At 40.8% G+C, this 23,648-nt stretch overlaps 2 protein-coding genes across 2 annotated transcripts in view; both read right to left on the reverse strand.

Moving 5' to 3' along the window:
* Positions 1–1,598, reverse strand: part of henmt1 (HEN methyltransferase 1) — a 3,738-nt gene extending 2,140 nt beyond the window's left edge. The window contains exons 1-5 of the mRNA XM_024278732.1: positions 1,441–1,598; positions 1,001–1,113; positions 628–762; positions 364–546; positions 112–292 (exon numbers count right to left, since the gene is read on the reverse strand). Of these exons, the coding sequence (XP_024134500.1) occupies positions 112–292; positions 364–546; positions 628–762; positions 1,001–1,113; positions 1,441–1,524 (696 nt within the window). The 5' untranslated portion in view covers positions 1,525–1,598. The remainder of the gene's footprint in view (positions 1–111; positions 293–363; positions 547–627; positions 763–1,000; positions 1,114–1,440) is intronic.
* A 1,126-nt stretch (positions 1,599–2,724) lies between these two features.
* LOC112150698 lies at positions 2,725–23,648 on the reverse strand. The gene is made up of 40 exons (XM_036211744.1): positions 23,049–23,648; positions 22,655–22,921; positions 21,967–22,230; positions 21,397–21,651; positions 21,053–21,316; positions 20,635–20,895; positions 18,906–19,166; positions 18,486–18,749; positions 18,138–18,398; positions 17,355–17,615; positions 16,995–17,255; positions 16,226–16,495; positions 15,880–16,143; positions 15,517–15,777; positions 15,063–15,326; positions 14,609–14,898; positions 13,709–13,967; positions 13,247–13,507; positions 12,741–13,001; positions 12,111–12,371; positions 11,621–11,881; positions 11,288–11,548; positions 11,140–11,189; positions 10,844–11,054; positions 10,294–10,554; positions 9,830–10,090; positions 9,466–9,726; positions 8,471–8,731; positions 8,078–8,338; positions 7,711–7,968; positions 6,489–6,752; positions 6,121–6,381; positions 5,647–5,907; positions 5,304–5,564; positions 4,820–5,077; positions 4,431–4,691; positions 4,039–4,326; positions 3,623–3,859; positions 3,200–3,265; positions 2,725–3,125 (listed from the first exon to the last, which is right to left on the reverse strand). Exons 1-40 carry the CDS (start codon positions 23,401–23,403, stop codon positions 2,839–2,841), a joined length of 10,155 nt encoding a protein of 3,384 aa, XP_036067637.1. The 5' UTR covers positions 23,404–23,648; the 3' UTR covers positions 2,725–2,838.

The raw sequence follows: 23,648 nt of genomic DNA on the forward strand, positions 1-23,648 counted from the left end.
TGATATATGCTACTACTATATAAAATACTATTCTGTTAAATAACAGAGTAGAAAGAAATTGTTGCATTAAAGAGTTGAGGTCACTTTCCCAATATCTGTCCGTACACTCACCAGTGTGTATGAGAAAACCTCCTCGTCATCACTAAATGTGTTGTGGTGATCTCTAACCCTGAGCCGGTGAAACACGCCGATCTGGGAGCAGAAGCCGACACTGTCATGCTGGCTGTGCAGAGCTTTTCCAACACCGGTGAACTCCACTTCATATCCATATTCTGAACACACCCTCAATGCCCTGAAAAAGGGTGCAGGATCACTAAAAGGCCCAGCTTTTTAGGACGTAAAAAAGCATGATTGATACTCTACCAGGATCTAAACTCTGCTTTGCTCCACTCAAACTTGTGATCTCTGTCCCTGAATCCCGACAGTCCAGGCAGAAGGGGGTTGAAGTCAGAGTTTGGAGTGCTGATCACAACTGCCCCGGGGCTCATGTAACCAAAAACTACTGCAGAGAAGTGCTCCACATCCGCAGGAGTCAGGTGTTCAATGCTGCGTACAGTCAGCAATCACAATTACATAGAATGCATATGTAAATATGGATCAGTGCTTCAGAGTCAAAAAGTCACTTACACCTCTATCGCAGTTGCCAGATCAAATCCTTTGAAACGAGAGTCTCTTTGAGTGACAGAACCTTTATATAGCTCTATGCTCAGCCAATCAAAGCTGGGCTGCAGGTAGTCAGTCGATATGGGAGCTAATCCATGCCTGAAGAAACAGAGACAGATATCTACAGGTCAGTAGCTGCAATATTTGTGAAAAATGTCTTTATTCTGATCAGAGACTGGATTAGAATTGAACTGTGTACATGACCCTTGAAAAAATGTATCCGACTAATGTGATCACCCACCTTTTTGAGCCACAAGTTGACAACTCTACTTCTCCTTCTTATGAATTTGAAATAATGTGGACAGTATAAAGAAAGAATTATTATTACTTTACATACATGTATCTCTTGATTTTGGCTTCGTTGATGTCCACTCCAACCAAAAGCTCGATTTCGTGGTGAAACCTGAGCTTCTTCAGCAGGCTGCATTCTCCACAGCCAAGATCTACCACCTAAAAGTGAGAATGGAACAAAGTAATAAAATCAAATTAAACTTTATTTGCAATAAAGCACTTTTCATTCCAGTTCAGCCACAGGAGCATTGCCCAGATAGCTGTTCTACCCTAAAAGTATTAAAACTGTGATTACTTTTTCTGTTAAGAAAAAAAAGCAGTAATTATTATTTTTTTTGTAAATTAGTAAAGTTCGCAAGTAGACTTTTTCGAGTACAGTTAGCTAAAGGGATTAGCTTTTGCGTCATTTGACAATTGAGCAGACGCTGATTTTGGAGATATATTGTTAAAAATAAAATTTAAAAATATGTGTTTTTAGATTCGTACCTTCTTAGGTTTGTTTTCCCTCACAAAATCAACAACAAATTGGCGTCGTTGCTTGTGAAGCGCCGGGCTGAACAACGGTTCCATCTTTCAGCGCTGTTCGTTTCACCTCCGACCGCCAGGGGGCGCTTGTGTTATTTTGTCCACTTTAAATGCGTTGATATATTGATTAAAAAGTAGATATGTCTGCTAAAAATATTTTTTTCTTTATGAAGTGGCCCTAATACTCCGTCGTATAAACTGCTCTGTTTATATTAAATAAAAATATATTATGTAAAAAAAAAAAAAGTCACCATTTTGATGTTATTTAGTAAATTTGTCACAGCCTTGTGTCTGGATGATGCCATATTACCAAAGACATATTTTGTCTGTTTGTTTATGGACTTGTGGGAAATACAGCAAATAAACAATGACTGGAATAGTGGGAATCAGATTACAGTGCAGTGTATTTTTCAAATAACATTTTTTAACATTTAAAGCACTGGCTTTGGTAACACCATCTCAGAAATTATCTTTAGAAGTTGCTGCCAGTGTATCAGGGACAGTGTCTTCTTTCCTGAAATGGACTGAGCACCATCATCTGCCAGGTTTACAATGAGTGTAGGAAAAGACTAGTCTTGGACCACTATTTGTTTTACATTTAAGTCCAACAAGTACATGAGGACAGCTAACCAGGTAAGAACTAAGTTTCTCCACTGTAGAACAAAAAGGCCACCACAGCTATTCAGCCATTGTTGTGGCAATGTACTCCAAACCTCCATCCAAACCTTTTAATTACATTCTTACTAAAAAAAACCTTAAATATTTTTCTCAAATACATTTTTGGAAAGCTGCATGCTGGGATTGTGTATTTGTCTTCTACAAAAACTTGTTAAAAATTTCACTTTTTAACTGAAGGATGATAATTAGAGCACAGATTTAACACAAAAAAGCATCATTAGCCAACAGCATTTTTATTTTAGTCTTTGAATGTTCACAAAAAGAGAAGTCATCATTGTAGAGAAAATATAATGCACGTTGTTAAAACATTGCTTGATAAATTATAACTTTATTCGTTTATGCTACATTTTTCAACAATCATTCATATAATCTAAAAATCCTCTTTCAATACAAAATTACTTGATAAATACCATTTTAGCAAGACTTTGTTGAACTGCTATAATTAATTACACTATAAAAAGCTTAAATTCATTAATATTCAAATCTAAATTCCAGGTTTGATTATTCTCTCTTTGGGATCTGCAAGATGCACTCCAAAGAATTGCACAACTGATTACATTTTTTTTCTTTTTTTTTTACATTTAGCCTCTTAAAGACCCTTCAATTGTCAAATGTAACAGAACTAATCCAAATGATGTTTTGCTTGTTTCTGTGTCGCTTTAAATCAATTGTGAGAATGATTTATAACGAGGATCCGGTGTTTCTGCACTTTGGCCAGGAGTAGCTGCTTTGGTTGACGGCGTTTCTGGCTGCCACCCTGACACAGTAGGTGGTCGATGCCTTGAGACCAGTCTCTTCGTAATAGTCTCCTTCCACCATTTCTACTCTTGGAGGTTGACCCGGCAGCTCCTCGGTCTGCTCCTCCTCAATCATGACTGTGTACTCTGTTGCGTCCTTCACTTTCCTCCATTTCACGTGCAGTGAACCTTTGCTTACTGTTACTGTCAGTACTTCTGGTACCTCCAAGACTAAAACAGTGAATAAAGATGGATTAAAAAAAGATTTGATTACACCATATTAGCATGCAATTTACAACACTCACCTTCCCCTAGATCTGAGGACCCCTGATTATCCTGCACAGCTCTTCTTTTTCGCCCTCCCACTAAACCTGAGAAAGATAATAAACTGTGACTAAAATTCAGCTTTGACTGAAGCAATTTACCTTCACAGCTCATTTCATTTTTATTTATTAAATACACTTGCATTTACATTAGTATATGTTCAGTTAATAACAAAGACTAAGCAGGTAGAATGTTATGGGGAATACATGGTGATGTCTGCAGCATTCCTTCTTATTGTTAGTTATCAAATCACTGTAACAAGATCTGTCTAAATGTCTTCACGGAGTACTTTCTTCTGAGCAATCAAAATCCTTAGAATTGAATTAAAGAAGAAAAATGACACAAAAGAGCCAGAATTGTATTTTATTTTTGTCCAGACGATGGGGGACGTTGCTCCATCTTACCTGTAATATTTTGGCTGGGGTTGCTCTCCCCCACTTTATTGACAGCAGTGACTTCAGTGAAACTGGGGTCAAAGTTGGTAATCTGGCAGGAGAGTCCGGTAGTGTTGCAGAGGACCGCACGGCTTCCGCCTGATACGTTGTAGACCATGTAGTTTGTGGCAAACACTGATGCGTTCCAGGAAAGCACAACTGACTGCATGCTACCAATGTACTGCACCATCTGTGGAGCGCAGGGAGCTGTACAAACACAGTTACATTAATAAAAAACAGTGCAATCAAGAGTATATAAATAAGTTCAATATATCAGTTTTAATATATACTGTATATATTAAAATCTAAGATTTGTGTTTTGCAAATAATATTTTCCAAGAATTACTAGTCATGACTTGGAGAAAATAAAAATCCTGAACTTTTACCTGTGATTCCAGAATAAATACTGGATGGCTTGCCGACTCCAGCTGAGTTTTTGGACTGTACTGTAATATTAAAAGTTGTGCTGCAGGGCATCGGCAGCTCAAAGTACGGCCTGTCCCACCAGTAAGAGGAAACATCCATCAGGGCTTGTGGGTTGTTTCCAATTTTACCAGTTATTTTTGTCAAGTACTCCACTTTTGAACAGTTGACTCTATCCCATGATATCATTGCCCAGTACATTTTCTTTATCCTCTGCATACGGACTTTCAAAGAAGGTGGCGGACATGGAACTGAAAAAGGAAAACAATTCATTTCATTCTAATTTAGCTTTTTAAACCTTACATTACCTAAAGTCAATAGGTGTGTGTCATTATATTGAAGTTTTATTAATTACCTGCTCCTGCCTGCACGGTTGGGCTAGAGGAGCTGTTGCAGAAGCCATCAAAGGATTTAATGGTGAAGTTGTAAATGTCGCCACACTCCAGGTTTTCAAATGTGCAGGAAGAGGAAGCGCTGCTACAGAACAGGTTTTTTCCGTTCATGGATGCAGCGTGGCTGATGTACTCCACTGCTCGCTCTGTGCTGTTCCATGATAGTTTGCCAGAGTTTGTCTGACAGTCAATTTCCACGGTTGGATTGACAGGAGGACAAGGTACTGGAAGAACAGAGAGTTAATAGGATGTGGTGAAAAAAAAAACGGGAAGATCTAGCAGTCTTAAGGTGGAATGCATCTATGGAAAGCTTTTGCAATGTTAAACTCCAATCGATCATGGTTGCCTTTACCTGTTTTGAAGGAGGACAGGCTTGGGAGGCTTCTGCATGTGGCTCCACTGGCAGTGATGTTCAAGCTGTACTTTTGACCACAGTGAAGACCATCCAGAGAGCAATTGTTCACTGATGTGTTGCACGTGGCAACATGTCCATCTGGCCCTGTGGCTGTCAGCTGGTAGGATGTGGCCACCATGGATTTTTCCCATGACACTGCAGCTCCATTAGTTTCACACAGTGGTACCACAGACACATTGCGAGGAGCACATGGGGCTAAAAAAGAAACACAAACCTTAACAATGCTTTTGTTGTTGTTTACCTGAGAGTTATTTTAATTATTTTATTGAAACATTCAATAAAGCAATAGGAGGATTTGGCCATTGAGATGCAACATCTCATTTTCGAAGGGTTTCTCCTTTTAGATTTATACCAAAAAAGATGACAAAGTATGGTTAAGAACAAACAAAGAGAAACAAAGATATTTTCATAGTTCAAATACCTGTTTCAATCTTCTTTGGAGGACTCCTGAGGCTGCTGCACTTATCAGAGGAGGTTGATACAATAATTCTGTAGTTAGTGCCACACTGCACATCTTGAAGGACGCATGACACTGATGAGGTATTACAGGAAAGGAAGGTTTTATCGTCAGCCTCTGCTGTAACTACATAGACAGGAGTGCCTTGTGTTCGCTCCCATTCAACCAATATGGTGTTATTGTTGCATCCTGTTGTTGCTTTGACTGACTCCAGAGCACAAGGTCCTGAGAAAAAGGCAATGAAATTTCTTGAAATCCTCTTAATTTTATTTCTCCATTTTAGTTGCTTCAAAGTAGAACTGAATACCTGTCTCAATCTGGAAGGTGGTACTGTGATTACTGCTGCAGTGCTGGTTTACACCGATAACATTAAAGGTGTACTGGGTCCCACACTTAAGATCTGGGACACTGCAGGTTGAAGAGGAAGTCGTACAGTTGGAGTTGTGCCCGTCCGCTGCTTCTGCATGCACAAAGTAGCTGGCTGCACCTTGAGAAGGATTCCAGCTCACCCAGACAGAGTTTGAAACACAGTCCAGCCGCCCTTCAGGTTTCATGGGCACACATGGAGCTTTTGAGGGAGAAAGACAAAAGAATGAGGTGGGACTTTAAAGTCATTTTAGTCTTTTAAATATAAAGGAAGCGGGGGTAAAAAGTGCATAGATGGGCGATAACTAAACAATCCTCACCATCCTACTTCAAATTTACAAAAACAAGATCAATCAACCATGAATAAACTTTTTAATTTTTCTTTTTGAACTCATCAGTTTTTTCCATTGTTTACCTGAACAAGTATGCACCACAGGACTTGTTTTACTCTCACAAGTATCTCGGACTGACAGCACTGTGACGTTGTAGTGCTGTCCACAAGGCAGATTACTAATAGTACAGGTGGTTCCAGTGGAGTTACAGTAAAGTCTTGCCCCTGTGTTGCTCACAGCAGCTACATGGAAGTATTGAGCATCTGTATTGGGGGACCAAGAAACAACCATTTCTCCTTTGGCACATTGTGCATCAACTACTACATTCTGGGGTGGGCAGGGAGCTGAAAGGGAAATCAGAAATGAAGCTGTTCAGTGAGTCCACTCTTAGGAATTGAAAACATACAAAATTTAAGGAGAATTTGGTTTTGTTTGGTTATGTTTACAGTACCTGTTCGCACATAAGCCCTGTCGCTGACCACGCTGGAGCAGGACTCATCCTGCCCGAACACGCTCACATTGTAGATTTGTCCACATTGCAAGTCTCTCAGATCACAGTGAGTCTCAGTGTTGTTGCACTCAGTCCAGTGACTTCCATCTTTTGTCACACCTACAGCTACATAGGTGAGCGCTCCGCTGGCTTTCTCCCATGTTACTGCAGCTGAGTTTGAGAGGCAATGTAGCATAGCTTTGATGTTGGTTGGCCTACAAGGCACTGTGAGAAAGAATGTTGTTAATAAATTGTTGCAAAATTTAATTAAACCGTGCTTGATACATAAAAATATGACAATGTTCGGGTTATGGTCTTTTTGTGCAGTTTATTTAGCCTTTACGCATGTGTATGGGGACTTATTATGGTATACACTTGCCCAGTCTTGTTATTTCAAGATAAAAATTACAGGAAATGAAACAAATCTTTTTAAAATAAAAGCAGTTAAGAGTATCACTTGCATTGTTTGTGCTGTTCTAGGTTGGACTGAAAAACAATAAATTTCCCCACCCCGTGGGATTAATAAAAGTACCTTGAATTCAGTGATTCACTAATACAGTGATATACAGATTCTCCCTCCCAACTCGCCCTAAATGGACATTTGGTTCGGGCCCCCTTGGTGTCACTTATTGACTTTTGACTTTTTAGGTGTCCCCAACTCATCGTTTTTTGGTGTGCTGGGTGTTCCCATTAAATCACGGGTCCTCAACCCTAGGAATGCGGTACCAGAAGTGGTAACAGACGAGGAACTAGTATGGGGTCAGGGATATGGTTCCGCTCCACGTTCCGAGGAGTGAGGGACCCTGATTAGCCTCTATGGCCCCCGAACCGAGCGGCCCTCAAACTGGTACCGGTGCACGCCCCAGAGGTTGCGGACCCCTGATTTAATGGGAACAGCCAGCACGTGAAAAAAAAAACGACAAGTTGGGGACACCCAAAGTGTCAGAATGGGACACAGAGGGTGCCTGAACTATACATCCATTTATAATGAGTTGGGAGAATGAAAATGGGTTGACAAATCATATGCTACTTAAAACTTTCTTCATTTAAAAGCTTCTGTATTTAAATTATTTAAAAATCTTATAAAAAATAATAATAAGAGTAATAATAATCTTTGAACTGACCATAAGTTCTGACATACAATATACTCAATCATATTACACACTGGACTGCTGATATTTACCTGACATGAGGTTCAGGAAAGCATTGCTGTTATCACAGCGTCCATCCTGAGCTGTGATTGTCACGTTGTAGAGCTGACCACAGTGCATGTTCAGCAGCTCACAGCTGCTTTCCCTGCTGTGACACTCAGTTTTATGCCCATCGGGTCCATAAGCCAGCACCTGGTAGGATGTGACCCCTTCCCCTTCTTCCCACGACACTACACCTGTGTCATTGCTGCACACCATCTCTGCTGTTACATGCTGTGGGACACATGGTACTGCAAATGGAAATATTTGAACAAGAAATTTTATTAGTTGAGTTCTTAAGAGATGTATGTTTTTGCCAATCGTTATTAAAGGTCTTGAATAGATGAGACTTAAATGTACCCGTGCCGATCTCCACCACAGAGCTTTCAGTGCTGTTACACACATCATCGGAAGCAATGACGGTTATTGTGTAGTTCAGGCCACGCAGCAAATCATCCAGCAGACAAGTTGTCTCAGTGTTGCTACATGTGGAATTGTATCCAGCACTGCCTTGGGCGACGGTTGTGTATGACAAAGCCCCTTTACTCGGCTCCCAAGAAACCATCACTCCACCAGACTCGCAATCCACCCGGGCCTCCACCTGCTCTGGCATGCACGGTGCTGCAAGAAAACACAGGAACACACACAACCGCTTGAAGTTTCATATCAAGTAACCATGCATACAAAGAAACCAAACTTCACAGGGCTTTTCATCACAGTTAGTGACTGATATAAAATTTCCCTGATTCTTACCTGCCTGCAGCTGTTCCACGTCACTCTGCGACACATTGCACACACTGTTGATGGCAATTACACTGATGTTGTAGGTGAACCCACACATGAGATCTGTGAGCACGCAGAACTCCGAGTCAGTCACACAGCCAGTTTCATGTTCTTCCACGCCGAAGGCTTGAACAATGTAAGACTCAGCGCCAGTGCTGGCCCGCCATTCCACATGTGCCGTGTTGCTGGAGCAGTCCAGCACCGGAACGACATCCTCAGGAGGACATGGGACTAAAGAAAGAAAGAAAAGAAAAGTTAATGTATCATTTTTAGTCATGCACCTATGTAAATTAAATTTGTTCTCTACATTTGACCCATCCCCTGGGGGAGCGATGAGTCACAGCCGTGCTCTGGAACCATTTGGTGATTTAACTAACCAATCCAACCCATTAAAGCTAAATGTCAAGTTGGGAGGTAATCGTCCCATTTTTAGAGTCTTGGGTATGACTCTGCCATGGGTTTGAACTCACAACTTTCCAGTCTCAGGGTGAATATTCACCACTACACACTGAACTGGAATGTCTTCATTTTCCTTCTGACCACCAGAAGAGGTGGTAGATTGTAGAGCATTTGTCCATTTCTTACTCAAACTAGATGAAATAGGTAGATGTAACGAAATTTACTTAAAATTAATTCAGAGTTCATTCATATCCTCATGGATCTGGTAGAGATGAAGACGAGTTTTGAAGATATGCAATTTTGGTAAATAGAGAAATAACAGGGAACATTTGAGAGGTTATTTTTGGAAAATGGAAATCTGATGAAAAGTATTGCTGTTAAACAAAACAATGACAGAAATTTGGGTTGTGCATTTACTCTTGGAAAATGTATTTGTAGAAGACTCCAGATTAAACTTTCCCAGTGTTTTCTTTTAAATATTTTTAAAGATAAAATTTTGTTTTACAGTGCAGTTTATCCTTATTCAAAAGCTTTGACATTTTAGTTTTATAATCGTTGGTGTTTACCTGATTCAACCTCCAAAGAGGTGCTGGGGGGGCTGCTGCACTCATCGTTGGAGGCCAGTGTGACCATGTTATATATTTGGCCGCACTGCAGGTTCTGCAGCTCACAGTTTGTGAAATTAGAGTTACAGGTGGAAACATGGCCGCTTGAAGACTGGGCCGTAGCAGTGTAGTACAAAGCACCCTCTGCATATTTCCAGTCCAAGAGAGCAGAGTTGGTGTAGCAGTCCAGAATTACAGAGCCCATCTTGGGTGTACAAGGAACTGTGAGGTAAAAAAAAACATACATGCGTGACACTACTGCTGAGAGCAATATTTTATACAATAATTTCTAAAATGAGAACTGAAGTGAATCAATTTGCTCTACCTGGACTGAACTCTACGTCTTGGCTGGGCAGACTTGAGCAGGTTTCACCTTCTGCCACAACCTGGACAGAGTACGGGTGTCCGCAGGTAAGGTTGGTTAAAGTACACGTTAGCTCTGTTGTCTCACAGAAGATCCTATCATTCTGTGTGCTTTCAGCCACCACTTTGTAGGACAAGGCGCCATTGCTAGTGCTCCAGGACACAACAGCTTGGTTATTGGAGCAGTTGACCTTTACTTCCACATCAGCAGGAACACAAGGAACTGGACAAAAAAGGGAAAAAATTGAAGTTAAATACCCATGTGTTCATTCAGGCATTTTAAAGTTACCCAAAACTTCTATTTTAACTAAAATAGTTTATTAGTTTTGAAAAATCTGTAAGGAAAAGGCTATGGAATATGCAGTAAAGATAGTCAAGAAGCTTTCCTCTGCCATTGTATGATTGTTAAAGAATCTTTAATATTACCTGACTGCAGTACATCAGCTGCACTGGGGTCAGAGTCACACATCTTGTTTGAGGCAATCACTGTCACTGTGTAGTTCTGCCCGCAGGGCACATGGGGCATACTGCACTTCTCTCTGTCAGACCAGCAGCTCTTTGACTCGCCGTCCATTGGTTTCACAGTCGTGGTGTAGAACTCTGCCCCAGCTGAGCCGGTCCATGACACCATAGCAATGTGCGATATGCAGTTCATGTGACTGGAGACATCGGTGGGCGGACAAGGCTCTGAGAGAGGACAGAAAGCAAAAATAGTGAGGGAAAAATAGAAAAAAAACAATTGTATGGACTAAATATCCTCATGGATGTGTTTGTTTTGACAAAAAAACATGACAGAAAAGTATTGTGTTTTTTTTTTTTTTTTTTTGTTCGTCTAATCCTGAGAGGGTCCTGATGTTCAAATATAATTCCTACATTGTGCTGCACAAGTTTCCATTTTTATTTAAAAAAAACCCTCATATTTCAACTCAAGGCATTTTTGCAGTCAAATGTTTTGTGGTGTGAAATAAGCATCTACCTGACGTGAGCTTTGATGGCGGACTGGCACGACTTGTACACACAGAGTCGGCAGCCTGCACTGACAGGAAGTACTCTTGACCACAGAGGAACTCAGAGATGAATGTCCAGGTTTCATTCGTGCTGAGCTGAATTTTGTGCCCACTGTTGGTTTCTGCTGTTGCGATGTAAAACTCAGCAGCTTTGCTTTCATTCCATGTCATCGAGCCCACCTTAGGAAAACAATCATCCATCAGTCATTTGAGTTCTTAAAAGAGTTAATATTCTCTAAAACCTTGGGAAAAAAAATGTAGTCACCTTAGTGGTGCAGTTAAAAGAGTATTCCAAGTTCTGAGGAACGCATGGTGCTAAAAACACAAGTCAAAAGTCTGTCAGTTTTCCATTTATTATTTGTTATAAAAATAGCATGTCAGCTTTATGTGTATTTAATAAAAACATTACCCACCCATCTTAATTGTGGTGCTGTTGCTAGGCACACTGGCACACTTGTAGTCAAGGGCAATGACGTTTACTGTATACACTTCCCCGCAGTGAAGGTCAGTCCATGTGCACGTAGTGGTGTTTGTGGTGCACTGATGAGTGTGGCCATCCTCCCCCATTGCTATGGCCAAGTAGGAGTCTGCTTTAGCACCCATGACCCATCCGACTGAGCCCAAGTTGTCCTCACATTGTGTGAAGCTATTTACATATTCAGGAACGCAGGGACCTGAGGACAAAAGGGGTTGCTAAGACTAAACTCACGACAAACTGCTAAGTGCAAGACAAAACGATCACATACCCGTTTTGAACTGTTCGGGTGCGCTCACAGTTCCATCACATCCCGAGTTATCCAAAGCCGTTACAGTGAAAGTGAACAGTTGTCCGCAGGGTAGATCAACGTCTATGGTGGTATCATTGGTTTTTAAAGACTCGATGTAGCCCAGGTTTCCTGTGGCGGTCACCACATAGGCTATCGCCCCTTTAGCTTTAGACCAGTTCAACATAACTGTTTCATCGTTGCATGATCCAGTGATAGTCAGGCCAGTAGGCTGGCAGGGTTCTGGAGAAAAAGTAAGACACAAAGTCCAAATTTATTTCTTAAAATTAACACTAAAATTGAGATTTAACAATAGGTTGTAGAAATGCATGATGTTTCTTCTATTACTAAAGCTGGATTGCTCTAGACAGCTCACCAGTACACCCCAGGCACAACTGTGCATGCTCACACTCAGAAACAAATGCTCTGATATATATTTATTAAGTAGATCAGTCTTTGGCAGCGTGCCTACCTGTCTGAATCTCCACTGTGCTGCTGGTATCACTGTAGCACATGTTGCTGTAAGCAGTCACAGAGAATTCATATATTTCTCCGCATTTCAAGCCAGAGAAGTGGCAGGTGGGTTCGGTGGAGTTGCAATGCAGCGTGGTTCCTGTTCTGCTGGTGGCTGTGGTCAAGTAGAGTTCCACTCCGTCACTTTCCTCCCAGGTAAGGTTGGCTGTTTTTCTGCCACACTGCATGTTTGCTTCGACCCGCAAGGGTTCACAGGGCCCTTGATAATGTGTAAAAAAACCAAAAAACTTTTACTACTTTAAGCAATTCCATCTTTAAATGATCAAAGATCTACCGTCCAAGCAGCTTATACTTTAATGTTAAAGTTAATAAAAACATTCCAGGAGAAGGACCATACTTCATCTACTAATGGACAATCTCTTATCGCCAAACTAGTCTGTTTATTTCACCTTTATCTGTTCCCTTTTTTCTTATCTATACTCCTTTCTCATCCATTCACCCAACTGTATTAATCAGAATACTTTTCTCAGGTATCTTTTCTTTCGACAAATTAACTTTCCTCATCCACTATTCGTGTCATGTTCATGTCTCAAAAAAATTTGGTGAAATAAAATACTGAATCACTCACGAGAGCCGAAGGAAACGTTGGTGTACGACTCAATCTGACATTGCTCGCTGACGGTTGTGAGAGTTACGTTGTACACCTGGCCACACTGCAGCTCTGTCAGGTTGCAGTGGAACTCATTGGTCGCACAGGAAGCCACAAAGCCGTCTGTTCCCACTGCAGTCACAATGTAAGAGCTGGCGCCGATGCCAGGTCTCCAGGAGACCTCAGCTGTGCTGTTGTAGCAGTCCAGGTTAGCTGCCACGCTTCCAGCTGTGCATGGAGCTACAAGAGAAGGAGATGTTACTATCACCTTTCACCAAATGTTTATCCCATTCCAACACAACTTTGTAATTTGTACTTGAAAAAATTCAAAGGATTTGTTTAAATAGCATTGAGAAAAATACCAGATATAAAATATCATGTTAGGCTTAGAATTTTTGCAAAAATGTTCTAAGCTTTTGTATTTGATAGAACGAAAAAAAAAAATCTAATTAAAAATGAACACAGTTGAGTGAACACAACAGTACCTGAAATCAGCAGGACAGGGGTAGACATGCTGCTGTTGAGTGTCTCCCCGATGGCAATGACCGTAGTGTAATAGATGACTCCACAGTGGAGGCTTTCTACACTGCAGAAAGTATCGTTGGTATAGCAGGTCAGTGAGTGGCCGTCACGTCCAGAGAGCTTCGCCTCGTAGCCTATGGCACCAAAGCTGGTCTCCCATGACACAGTTCCCTGGTCTGTCCGACAGTCCACACTTGTCTGCACTTCATTGGGCGGACATGGTTCTGAAAGCAGAAACTTAAATTGCTGATGTAGCACATACAAAAATTAGCCCAAAATGTATAATTGTGTACAGAATACAATTAAATGAAATCAAGGAGAAAGCAAGGACTAGTTAAAACTGACCATCTATGTCTATTTATTTATGTTTGCAACAGTGAACCCCTTGAATGTTAGGGTTCAGCTTCTCACAGCTGTTTGCCCACCTGTCATAATGGTAGCTGCTACAGCAGAGACAGAGACATCGTTGCACACCGCATTGTGCGCTGCAACTGTGATGTTGTATATCTGTCCACACCCCATGTTGTACAATGCACAATAGGTGTCACTGGTAGCGCAAGAGACTATGAGGCCTTGGTCTGTTTCGCCAGTGACGGTGTAGTTTTCAGCTCCACTGGCCAAATCCCACTGCACCTGACCGATCGTCAGGCTGTACTGAGCGGTGATGTGCTCAGGGATGCACGGCTCTGAGGGAGAGGACAGACAAGAGTGTGAACAACACTTTTAAAAGCAGAAGTTTTAGAACATATAGACATTTTTTAGATTTTTTACTGACATAGACTAGTAACTGTTGTCTGTGGGATTAATTCAAAATGGAAATGTTTTTTACATAAAACTGTTGGAATAAAAAAAAAATATCTTGTAGCACTAACACATTGAAATGCTCTAGTTTTAAAGTAAACTTTAGATAGTTATTTTGCTGACTCCACTAAAGGCTGTGTAATGTGCTAGCAATATACAGAAATGTTGAAAGTTAGAGGTTAGTAGCATTATTTTGTGTTTTATTCATTTTAAAGAGATTTCTTAAGTTATTCATTAACATCGCTATATCAATCAATATCAAATTGAAATTGGTTCAAAATAATCAATATTCTTCACTAAATCCATAAACTAATTTTCCTTAAAAGTAATTCTTTAAGGGCAAAAATTTGTCAAAATTGGCAAAAAAAGATTTTAAAATAAAAAAAAGTTTTCTTTAATTATTAAAACTTCTACCTTAGATCAGTTTCTGTCTCCAATTTTGTGATATTGTTTTTTAATACCATAATAAAATTAATTAGAATTGAAACTTTGGCATTAGAACTCACTCAATTCAGCGTATGTGCAGTGATATCCAGATCTATACTAGCCTCACCTGTGACCAGTGGTCCGGTCATGTCAGCAATGCTGTTGCAGGACTCTCCAATAGCTTTAACAGACACAGAGTAGCTCTGACCACAAAGCAGCTCTTCTAGCGTGCAGGTGGTCATGTTGGTGTCACAGGTAGCGTTGCTGCCAGACACAGACGTGGCCAAGACCTCATACGATAAAGCTCCAATACTCGGGTACCAAGACACCTCAGCCGTCCTTGTGTAGCAGTCCATCATTGCTTTGATGTATCTTGGTTTGCAGGGTGCTAAGAGACAAGTAATTTGAAAATATTGCATAGCAGGCACTGTATAGTATAAATCTTTATGTGATTCAAATTAAGAGTATATTTGGTTTCAAAGTACATAAAAAGACGTTCGAAAATAAACTTTAAATGCATTTCGGTTAATATGTCTTTGTGGCAAACCCTACCTGAGGGCGTTTCAACCACAACAGAGGGGGGACTGCTGCAGTATCCATCAGAGGAGACGACAGAGGCTTGATAAATTTGACTACAGCCGAGTCCTGTGACATTACAAGAGCCTGTTGTTGTGCCCAGACAGGTTGTGGTCTGATCGTTGCTGTCCCGCAATGAGGCAATGTAGGAATCAGCTCCAGAGCTCTCAGACCAGGAAACAATCAAAGCGTTGGCCTCACAGTCCATTACAGAGGAGACGTTTGCAGGAGTACACGGCACTATGAATAAGAGACAGAGAGAAGGGTTAAAGTAGTGCCTATGTGTTTACACTCACCAAAGAGATGGTGAGTTAGCATGATTATTAAATCAATCATTTGCCTTTTATAAAATAAAATTAAAACTTTGAGGTCAACATTTCACAAACGTTTTAATAATGCAGCTTTTGGTTTTTCAAATTCAAAACCTTACCTGTCTTGATGGTGACACTCTCACTTGGTTTGCTCTTGCACTCCATGTCCTCTGCAGTCACGGTGGCTGTGTAATGCTCTCCACAGTGGAGATTTATCAGATCACACTTGTTGTCAAGAGACCTGCATTGGTCAACGTGGCCATCTGTGCCCACTGCAGTCACGGTGTAAAGCTGCCCCCCATTGCTGAAGCCCCAAGACATGGAGGCCACATTGTTGCTGCACCTCAGAGTGGCGTCCAGGTTTTCAGGAACACATGCCACTAAAAGAAGGGAACATGCTGACTCTGCCTTTCTTCTTCAACTTAAAGTAGCATGTTTCTCTTTGGATACTGAAAAAAATATGGATAAACAGGCGTGTTTACCTGTTCTGGTGATGAGTCCTTGACTTTCTGAGCTGTTGCAGGTTCTGCCCTCAGCTGTGACATGCAGGATGTACATTTCTCCGCAAGGCAGGCCGGGAATTTCACAGCCACTTTCGGTTGTGGTGCAGCAACTGGGTTTTCCTCCATTTATCTCTTCTAGCATGGCCGTGTACGTAACTGCACCAGGAACGGCTGACCATGTGATTGTCATGGTTCCATTCTCGCAGTTTACCCACTCATTTATATTATCAGGAGGACAGGGAGCTGAGTCATGAGAAACAAAGAGTGGCATTCAATTTTACATTTTAATCTTGAATTGACATTTTTGCTGTTAAGTTTCATTTACCAGTCTCTACAGTTATAGCGTTACTGGGGGAACTTATGCACTGTTGGTCCTGTGCCATCAAGGTAAAAGTCAGATTTTGGCTGCATGGCAGAGGTGGGAGAGCACATGTTCCGTCTGACGTGGAGTTACACTCAAATGTCTGGACGGCGCCAAAACTGTTTGAGGCCATGATGATATAGTCTTCAGCTCCAGCAGAGGTGTTAAACGTCACCCAGGCTGAGTTTGCAAGGCAGTCCATCTCAACATCCGAAAGATAAGGGACACAAGGAACTATAGGCAAAAATCAGGAAAAGAAATCATTAACTATTGTATCAGATTTACGTCAAATACTCATTTAATTGTTTTTTATATGCCTAAAAGCCATTTTTGAAGAATTGAATCAGTCTGTAATCTTACCTTATCTAGTGCATACATCAAATATAACATGTATTGCTAATACAAAAAATAAAAATGTAAAAGAAAAACTAGAAGAGAAGTAAAGAAAAACTGTTTTTTTTCATAGTAAAATTTGTTAAAAGTAAATTATAAACCCCAAATAAACAACATCAAATAATTAAAAAAAAGATATGATAAAAAAAATGATTTAAATTAGATTGAAGGTATATTAATTGTCCAATGAATATTATACTATAAATGAGCAAGGTTAGTTTAAAAATAAATCTTTAATAACATGAATTGTAATGTAATACGAAAAAAGGGTCTTGAATATAAAATTCAGACATTAAAAAATAAATTTACCCTTCAAAAAACATAAATATAATGTCTTTACCGGTTTGAATCCTTTCTGTAGAACTGGCTTTGCCCACACATTTGTTCCTGGATGGTGTTATGGTGACGTTGTACTCTGTTCCACACTTCAGTGAGCTCAGATCACATCCTATGTTTGTGCCACTGCAGTTATGCATTTCACCCGCAGCATTGACTGCAGTCACTGAGTGCACCAATCCTGTGACGTTGGTGCTCCAGGTGATAGATGCAACTCCCGTGGCACAATCGATGACGGGAAGGAAGGAGGAGAGAGGGCAGGGAGCTAAGACAAAAAGAGAATAAAAGTTAAAAATGAAACACTGAAGTTTTAGGTAAAAATATATAAATCTATTCATTTTCTTGTAAAATAAAAATCATTCACCTGCAATAACAGACTTCACTGAGCTAAGGGAGCTGTAGCAGTTCTCATCTTGGGCTTGTACTGTCACCTCATAGGTCATGTCACAATGCATGTCGTGCACTACACAGTACGGTTCATCTGTTGTGCAGCCAGTAACATGACCACTCTGGCTCCTTAAAGAGGCATGGAACTGCACAAAGTGACCCGTTGACTCCCAGGTGATGTTGAGAACACCAGACGGACAATCAAGGTGGTCCTGGATGTTCTCTGGCACGCATGGTGCTGGAGAACAAAGAAAGTAGTTAGAAAAAAACAGTCAAATGCTAAATGGATAATTGCTAGCTCAACTTCAGTGTTTTTCTAGTCAAACATTAAATTGTAGAAAAGGAAGAAATTACTAGTAGCATGTTACAAAAAATATCAACATATAGTAAATTGTTGTACATTTTACTTGTTCAAATTGATTAAATTAAAAGCGGTTTAAAATCTGTACTGTGGGAATAAAATATTTCAATAATTTAACTAGGTTTAATTGTTTTCAATGTACAGAAGGAAAAAAAATGGATTGCACTTTAAATTGCATTATACTTCAAATTGAATGTACACAGGTAAACAGCAGCTTTTATAAATCGGTGTGTGAGCATAACAGCAAACCATTAAAGCTTTGAGTCCTAGTTATGCATTATGTTATTGCCATTGAGGTCAAAATGTGTTCTAATAGATACAATTTTAGACCTGATTGTTTTCTGGTCATTGTCTGATTGCTGAAAGCAATCAGAGTATAAGATCCTACTACACATTTACCTGTGTGAATAGTTTTCATGTTACTCCTTGCTCCAAAGCAGTTCTGATCAACACCAGCAACAAAGACCTTGTACTCCTGTCCACACAGCAGATCAGGGATTTGGCAGGTGGTACTGCTGGTGTTACAGGACCACTGGTCCCCTTTTGCGTTTTCTGCCACTGCCATGTAGGAGACTGATCCTTGTGAGGCCTCCCATGAAACGGTGATGTTGTTCGATGCACAGGAAGAGTCTACCCTCATGTTAGTGGGAGGACACGGAGCTGGAGCGGATCAGGAGAAAGGTGACAAACATCATCAAACAAGGGAAACCCAATGAAGATAAAGACAAAAGAAGTGTCTGAGCATACCTGTTATTATTTTGTGCCAAAAGTTTGAAGGGCTGGGACAATTTTCTCCTTGTCCTGTGACACTAACGCTGTACGTTTCTCCACATTGTAAAGAGCTGATGTTACAGGAAGTACCATTGCTTGAACACTCCCGTGGTGGAACACTGTTAAATGGCCTAGCTTCAGCATCGTAGTAAAGGATGCCTCTACCGGGAGTCCAAGAAACCTCAATTGTGTTTGTGTTACAGTCGAGTGCAGCCTTCAAACTGCTATAGGGACAAGGACCTGGACAATTAAGAGAAAAATTAATTAATGTTAGTTAGAAAGCATCAATTAAAATTCCAACAAAATGTTTCTCTGAGCATTAAACTCCTTGCACAAAAAAACACTGATTATTTATGATCGTGCCATTGGCGCAGTGTGCATTTTGTCTGTTTTTACCTGTTGTCACATTGATAGCCTCACTGACCAGACTGGAACAGGTGTCATGATAGGCCACCACCGTCATGATGTAGTCCTGCCCACATCCCAGGTCAAAGAAGTTGCACTCTGTGCTGGTGCTGTTGCATTTAGCAGAGTGGCCAAGGCTACCCCGGGCATAGACAGTGTAGGAAGTGGCCCCAAGTGCTGAATCCCATGTAACCATGGTGATATTGACGGCACAATTTACGATGGCTTTGACGTGGGTGGGAACACATGGAGCTGGTGGGAAACAAAATAGAAAGAATAATAATTTGTGTTTTGGTTACTTTCATCTGCTCACAGATATTTTTGCGAACAGGAAACAAGCTGGCGCTGCTGCATGTTTGCACAACAAAGGGAAATACACAAATACACACTCTGCACATCATGCTGCTGATGCAGCGTTGTTCTCAGAAATACGTAAGATCAGATGCCAAGCTAATATCTGCAAGCTGACAGTCTCAATACTCCAATTGAAGTTGTTTCTAGTACAATTGTAAGAAACTGGATTTGCTTTTCTACTTTAGTTTAGTTATATAGTTTTCTCTAGTACTCCAGAATAGTTTGAGTTTTGGATTTTAGTCAAAAGATATTCTGTAAGAGCAGAAAGCAAAAAGAGTAGTGATGCATTTGTTGATAACATTTTCCAGCAGAAGCAAAAAAATATCAGTTTTTTTTAACTGTTTTGTAAGCATCCAAGACTAGAATGCCTAAAATCTCTGTAAACCGCAAACTAAATCACTTTTAGATACTAATTTGTTTGTTTAAAAAAAAAAGTTTGTGCACAGCTTTTTAATTAATCAGCAAAATACTATAGATAATGTATTGCAAAAATGGGATACTTTTTTGGATTCTTTTCAGTTTTCTTTTCTGGGCAAATGGCCTGAAACTGTTAAGCTAAGTACACACCGGGCATGTGATGTTCATTCCAGAATGTGTAAAATGTGGGTTTACATTGGACAAGCAAGAAGGTGCTTCTTTTTCTACTTTTTAGGACATGTCCACCACCTAAAATAAGTTTTGTACAACATGTCTTAGTGGTTCTAATCTCACAAATCTTGCTCCAAGCTTTTTCTTTGACTGCTCTGTTTTGAATTATGATAGACATGGTGTCACGTGATTTAGACAGGGCAAAAATCACAATTATTAATTCATCCTTGATGATCAATTTTCAAACGTTTAGCACCTCTGTGAATTAAAAAGGACTCATTCCAAGCCAATCCAAGTCACCAATTGGTCAAAATTTAACCTGGTTCAACTTTCAACACGTTTAATGGAGTGTTGTGTTCTTAGAGCCCGAAAACTCTGTTAAATATGTGCATACTTCCTATTTGGAACACGAGGGGGAGGGGTTGTGCTGTCCACTGATTATACAGTCAATGTTGTTAACAAAGACTTCTCATTGGGATTTGAGTGTGCATTGCAGAATATGGTGTGAATGTAGCTTTAGGATTGGGATGTTTGACCAATGGCTTACATTATATAGAAACATGCAAAAATAGGAAATACTTAATAATGTTTTTGCCTGCTACATATATAATTAAGTACCTTTCTAGAGACTGTTTACTTCCAACAAGTTTTTAATAGTAGCCTCCATTCTATTTGCTTTTGCCACATACGGTGATTATCAAGGCATTTTTGACAGTTAACTCACTAACTTTAATACTTAAAGATCCGAAGACCTGTTTAACCTGCATGACGTGAATACCTGTTTGGAGCGCCTGGGCGACAGTCGGTTCACTGCTGCATGAGTTGGTGTGGCCGACCACACTGATGGCATAGGTGCTTCCACAGTTCAGCTGGTTGAAGGTGCAGTTGGAGCTGCTGGAGTTGCAGGTAGCTGTGAGTCCTCTATTGTCTGTCGCCGTGACCACCTGAGTCTGGTCAGGGCCTGAGTGTTCCCAGGTGACCAACGCCATGTTAGTGCTGCACTGTAAACTCACTGACACTTGGTCTGGTTTACAAGGAGCTGGAAAAGGAGCAAAAACAAAGCTTCTATAATACGGTTAATCAACAATATTTAGTGATGATTTATATTATCTTTGCAAGGTTACCAATATTTTCCCCATAAACAATGTTCTTTCTGTTTCAAATCATGATGAAACTTCACACTGAGCTCTTTTTACCTGAATAGATCTTGTAGTCAGAGCCCTCGATGACGGCACAGTCAACAGATGAAATAGCGACAACGAGGCTGTACAGGAGGCCACACTTCAGATTGTGAATGGTGCATTCAGTACTGGTGGAGTTACAGCTGACACGCGAGTCATCACTGCCAATGGCGATGGCAGTGTACAAACCAACATCCCCGACACTCCCTCTCCAATTCACAGCAAAGCTGTTGGTGGTGCAGTCCAGCTCGGCTTGTACGCGGTCAGGCAGACAGGGAGCTGTTTGAGAGGCGAGAAAAGTGGTGATTCCACGATCTGGTCAGTGATTTTTCTGATCAAAACAAAAGGTGAACTCTTACCTGAGTTGAAAGTTAAAGGTGAAGAACTGCTGTTGCATGATGCAGTGGAAGCAACCACAACGGCTGAGTACTGGTGTCCACAGTCTATTTTTACAGAGCAGGTTGTTGCATTGGTGGAACAGGAAACAACGTGACCGTGGGTTCCAGTAAACGTAGCTCTATAGGAGATGGCATATAAGCTAGGAGCCCATCTTAGAATTCCCAAGTTAGTGCCACACTCAGTTTTGACTGTCAGGTTAGTTGGAGCACATGGAGCTGAAAAAAAGTAACAAATATATTAATTTGATTTTTTTTTATCAAGAAAAAGAACATGTATAAAAGAAATGACATACAGAAAATAACATTCAAATAAAGAATGTCAGTGGTTTATTGATAAACACAGATCATGTCTGTATTGTGACTGTACAGGGCTTTGGGCATTCTAAGAAAGTCCTACTTTTATTAAAGAGTAATTTTATGAATGCCAAGTTTTTTTTAATATATTTATGTTTATCACTGTATTTTCTTTAAGTATAACTTTCGCTCAGTGACGTCAAGGACCCAGAGCAACGCTGTGAAAAGCTCCTCTACCTGTTACACTTTTTGTCTCATTGCTGAAGACGCTGCTGCACGCAGAGTTCTTAGCAGCCACTTTAAATGTGTGCAGATCCCCACAATGCAGCCCGGTGACGGTGTAGAACGTCTGAAACGTGGTGTAGTTGGCAGGAGTGCCTTTGTCGTCCCACGAGTGGATGAAGTATTCCACTCCGCTCTCCGGACTCAAGTCCCAGCTCACTGTAATGTCATTGCTGCCGCAGCTTGTCACTGAGGTCACACCAGTGGGTGGACAGATGACTGAAAGTAAGAAAGGGAAGCACGGTCATTTCAAAATCTGTTGATGTCACAATACATGACCAAAATTAATGGGGATCATTTAAATCAAATAGCTGTGATTAAATCTAAATCATTCAGGTCTTCATAGTGCTAAAAATGAAGGAAACTGTACGTATGTTGTAGCTATGGAGGCTATACTTTATAAATATTATTTTTCACTCTCCCCACTAGAAAGATTGATCACCTTTAAAAATGTGGTATACAGTAATTTAATTGAATTAATAGTAAATAAAAAGAAAACATTTTTTTTTACAATTTTTTTTAGAAAAAAAACATTACCATTATTTTGAAATGCTTTTTTTCCTTATTTAGAACAACTAATTAGAAAAAATGTGCCATTTAAAGAGCTGAATTGTGCAAATATCGGATCTTATGTGCTTCTGACCTGTTTTCAAAAACAATGGCGTGCTGGGTTTGCTCCAGCAGCCTCGCTCCTTGGTGGCGACGGTGATGGCGACGGTCTCGCCGCAGTGCAAGTCAGTGAGGGAGCAGCTTGTTCCATTGGAGGAACAGATGTGGGCGTGTTGATCCATGACGGAAGGTAAAGTCTTCACTATGTACTGTTCTGCCCGAAGGGCAGCATCCCAGGTCACATGACCCACATTACCGTTACACTGCAGAGATGCTTGGATGTTGGTGGGGGGGCAGGGCCCTGTAAAAAAGATGGCAGACAAACAAGAGAGGGGAAACATAGCAATGTTAAAACTCTAACTTTTTAAAAACTTAAAGTTAAATGAACTGCATCAAGGCTTCCTGAGATGCTTTTTTTGTCTGCTCACCTGCAAAGTAGGCGTAGGGTTGGCTGTCGAGGCCAATGCACTGGTTAGAGGAGGGAGTGACAGTGATGATGTAGGTCTGAGCGCAGTGCATGTTGGGAAGCAGACAGCTTGAGCCGTTTGTGGTGCACTCTTTCATATCGCCGTCCCTGCCAGCTGCCTTCACATGGTACGACACGGCGCCAGGGCTTGGCTGCCAGCTTACCTCAGCTGTGTTGTTTTCACACAACAAGGAAGCACTAACATTTGTGGGAGCACAAGGAGCTGACAGGAAAGGGGACAAAAAAGTAAAACGGTTTATGATACATACACATATGGACATAATGCTACAATTAGATAAACTGTAACATGAAAACATCAGTTCTTACCGGTCTGTATGCGCGTCTTTCCAGAATTGTAGCTGTTGCAGTTCCCAGCTGTAGATATGACCTCCACATTATACGTGTGGCTGCATCGCAGGGAAAGCAGGTAGCAGTCAGTTCCTTGGCTGCTGTTGCAGGACGCTGTGTGGTCTCCTGACTGAGCTTTAACGTAGAAACTGTCCCTGCCCAGCGCCTCGTCCCAGCTCACAATGGCAATGCCGGTGTCACATGAATATTGGTA

Source organism: Oryzias melastigma, linkage group LG4 (genome assembly GCF_002922805.2).
Source record: "Oryzias melastigma strain HK-1 linkage group LG4, ASM292280v2, whole genome shotgun sequence".
Classification (NCBI taxonomy): Eukaryota; Metazoa; Chordata; class Actinopteri; order Beloniformes; family Adrianichthyidae; genus Oryzias; species Oryzias melastigma.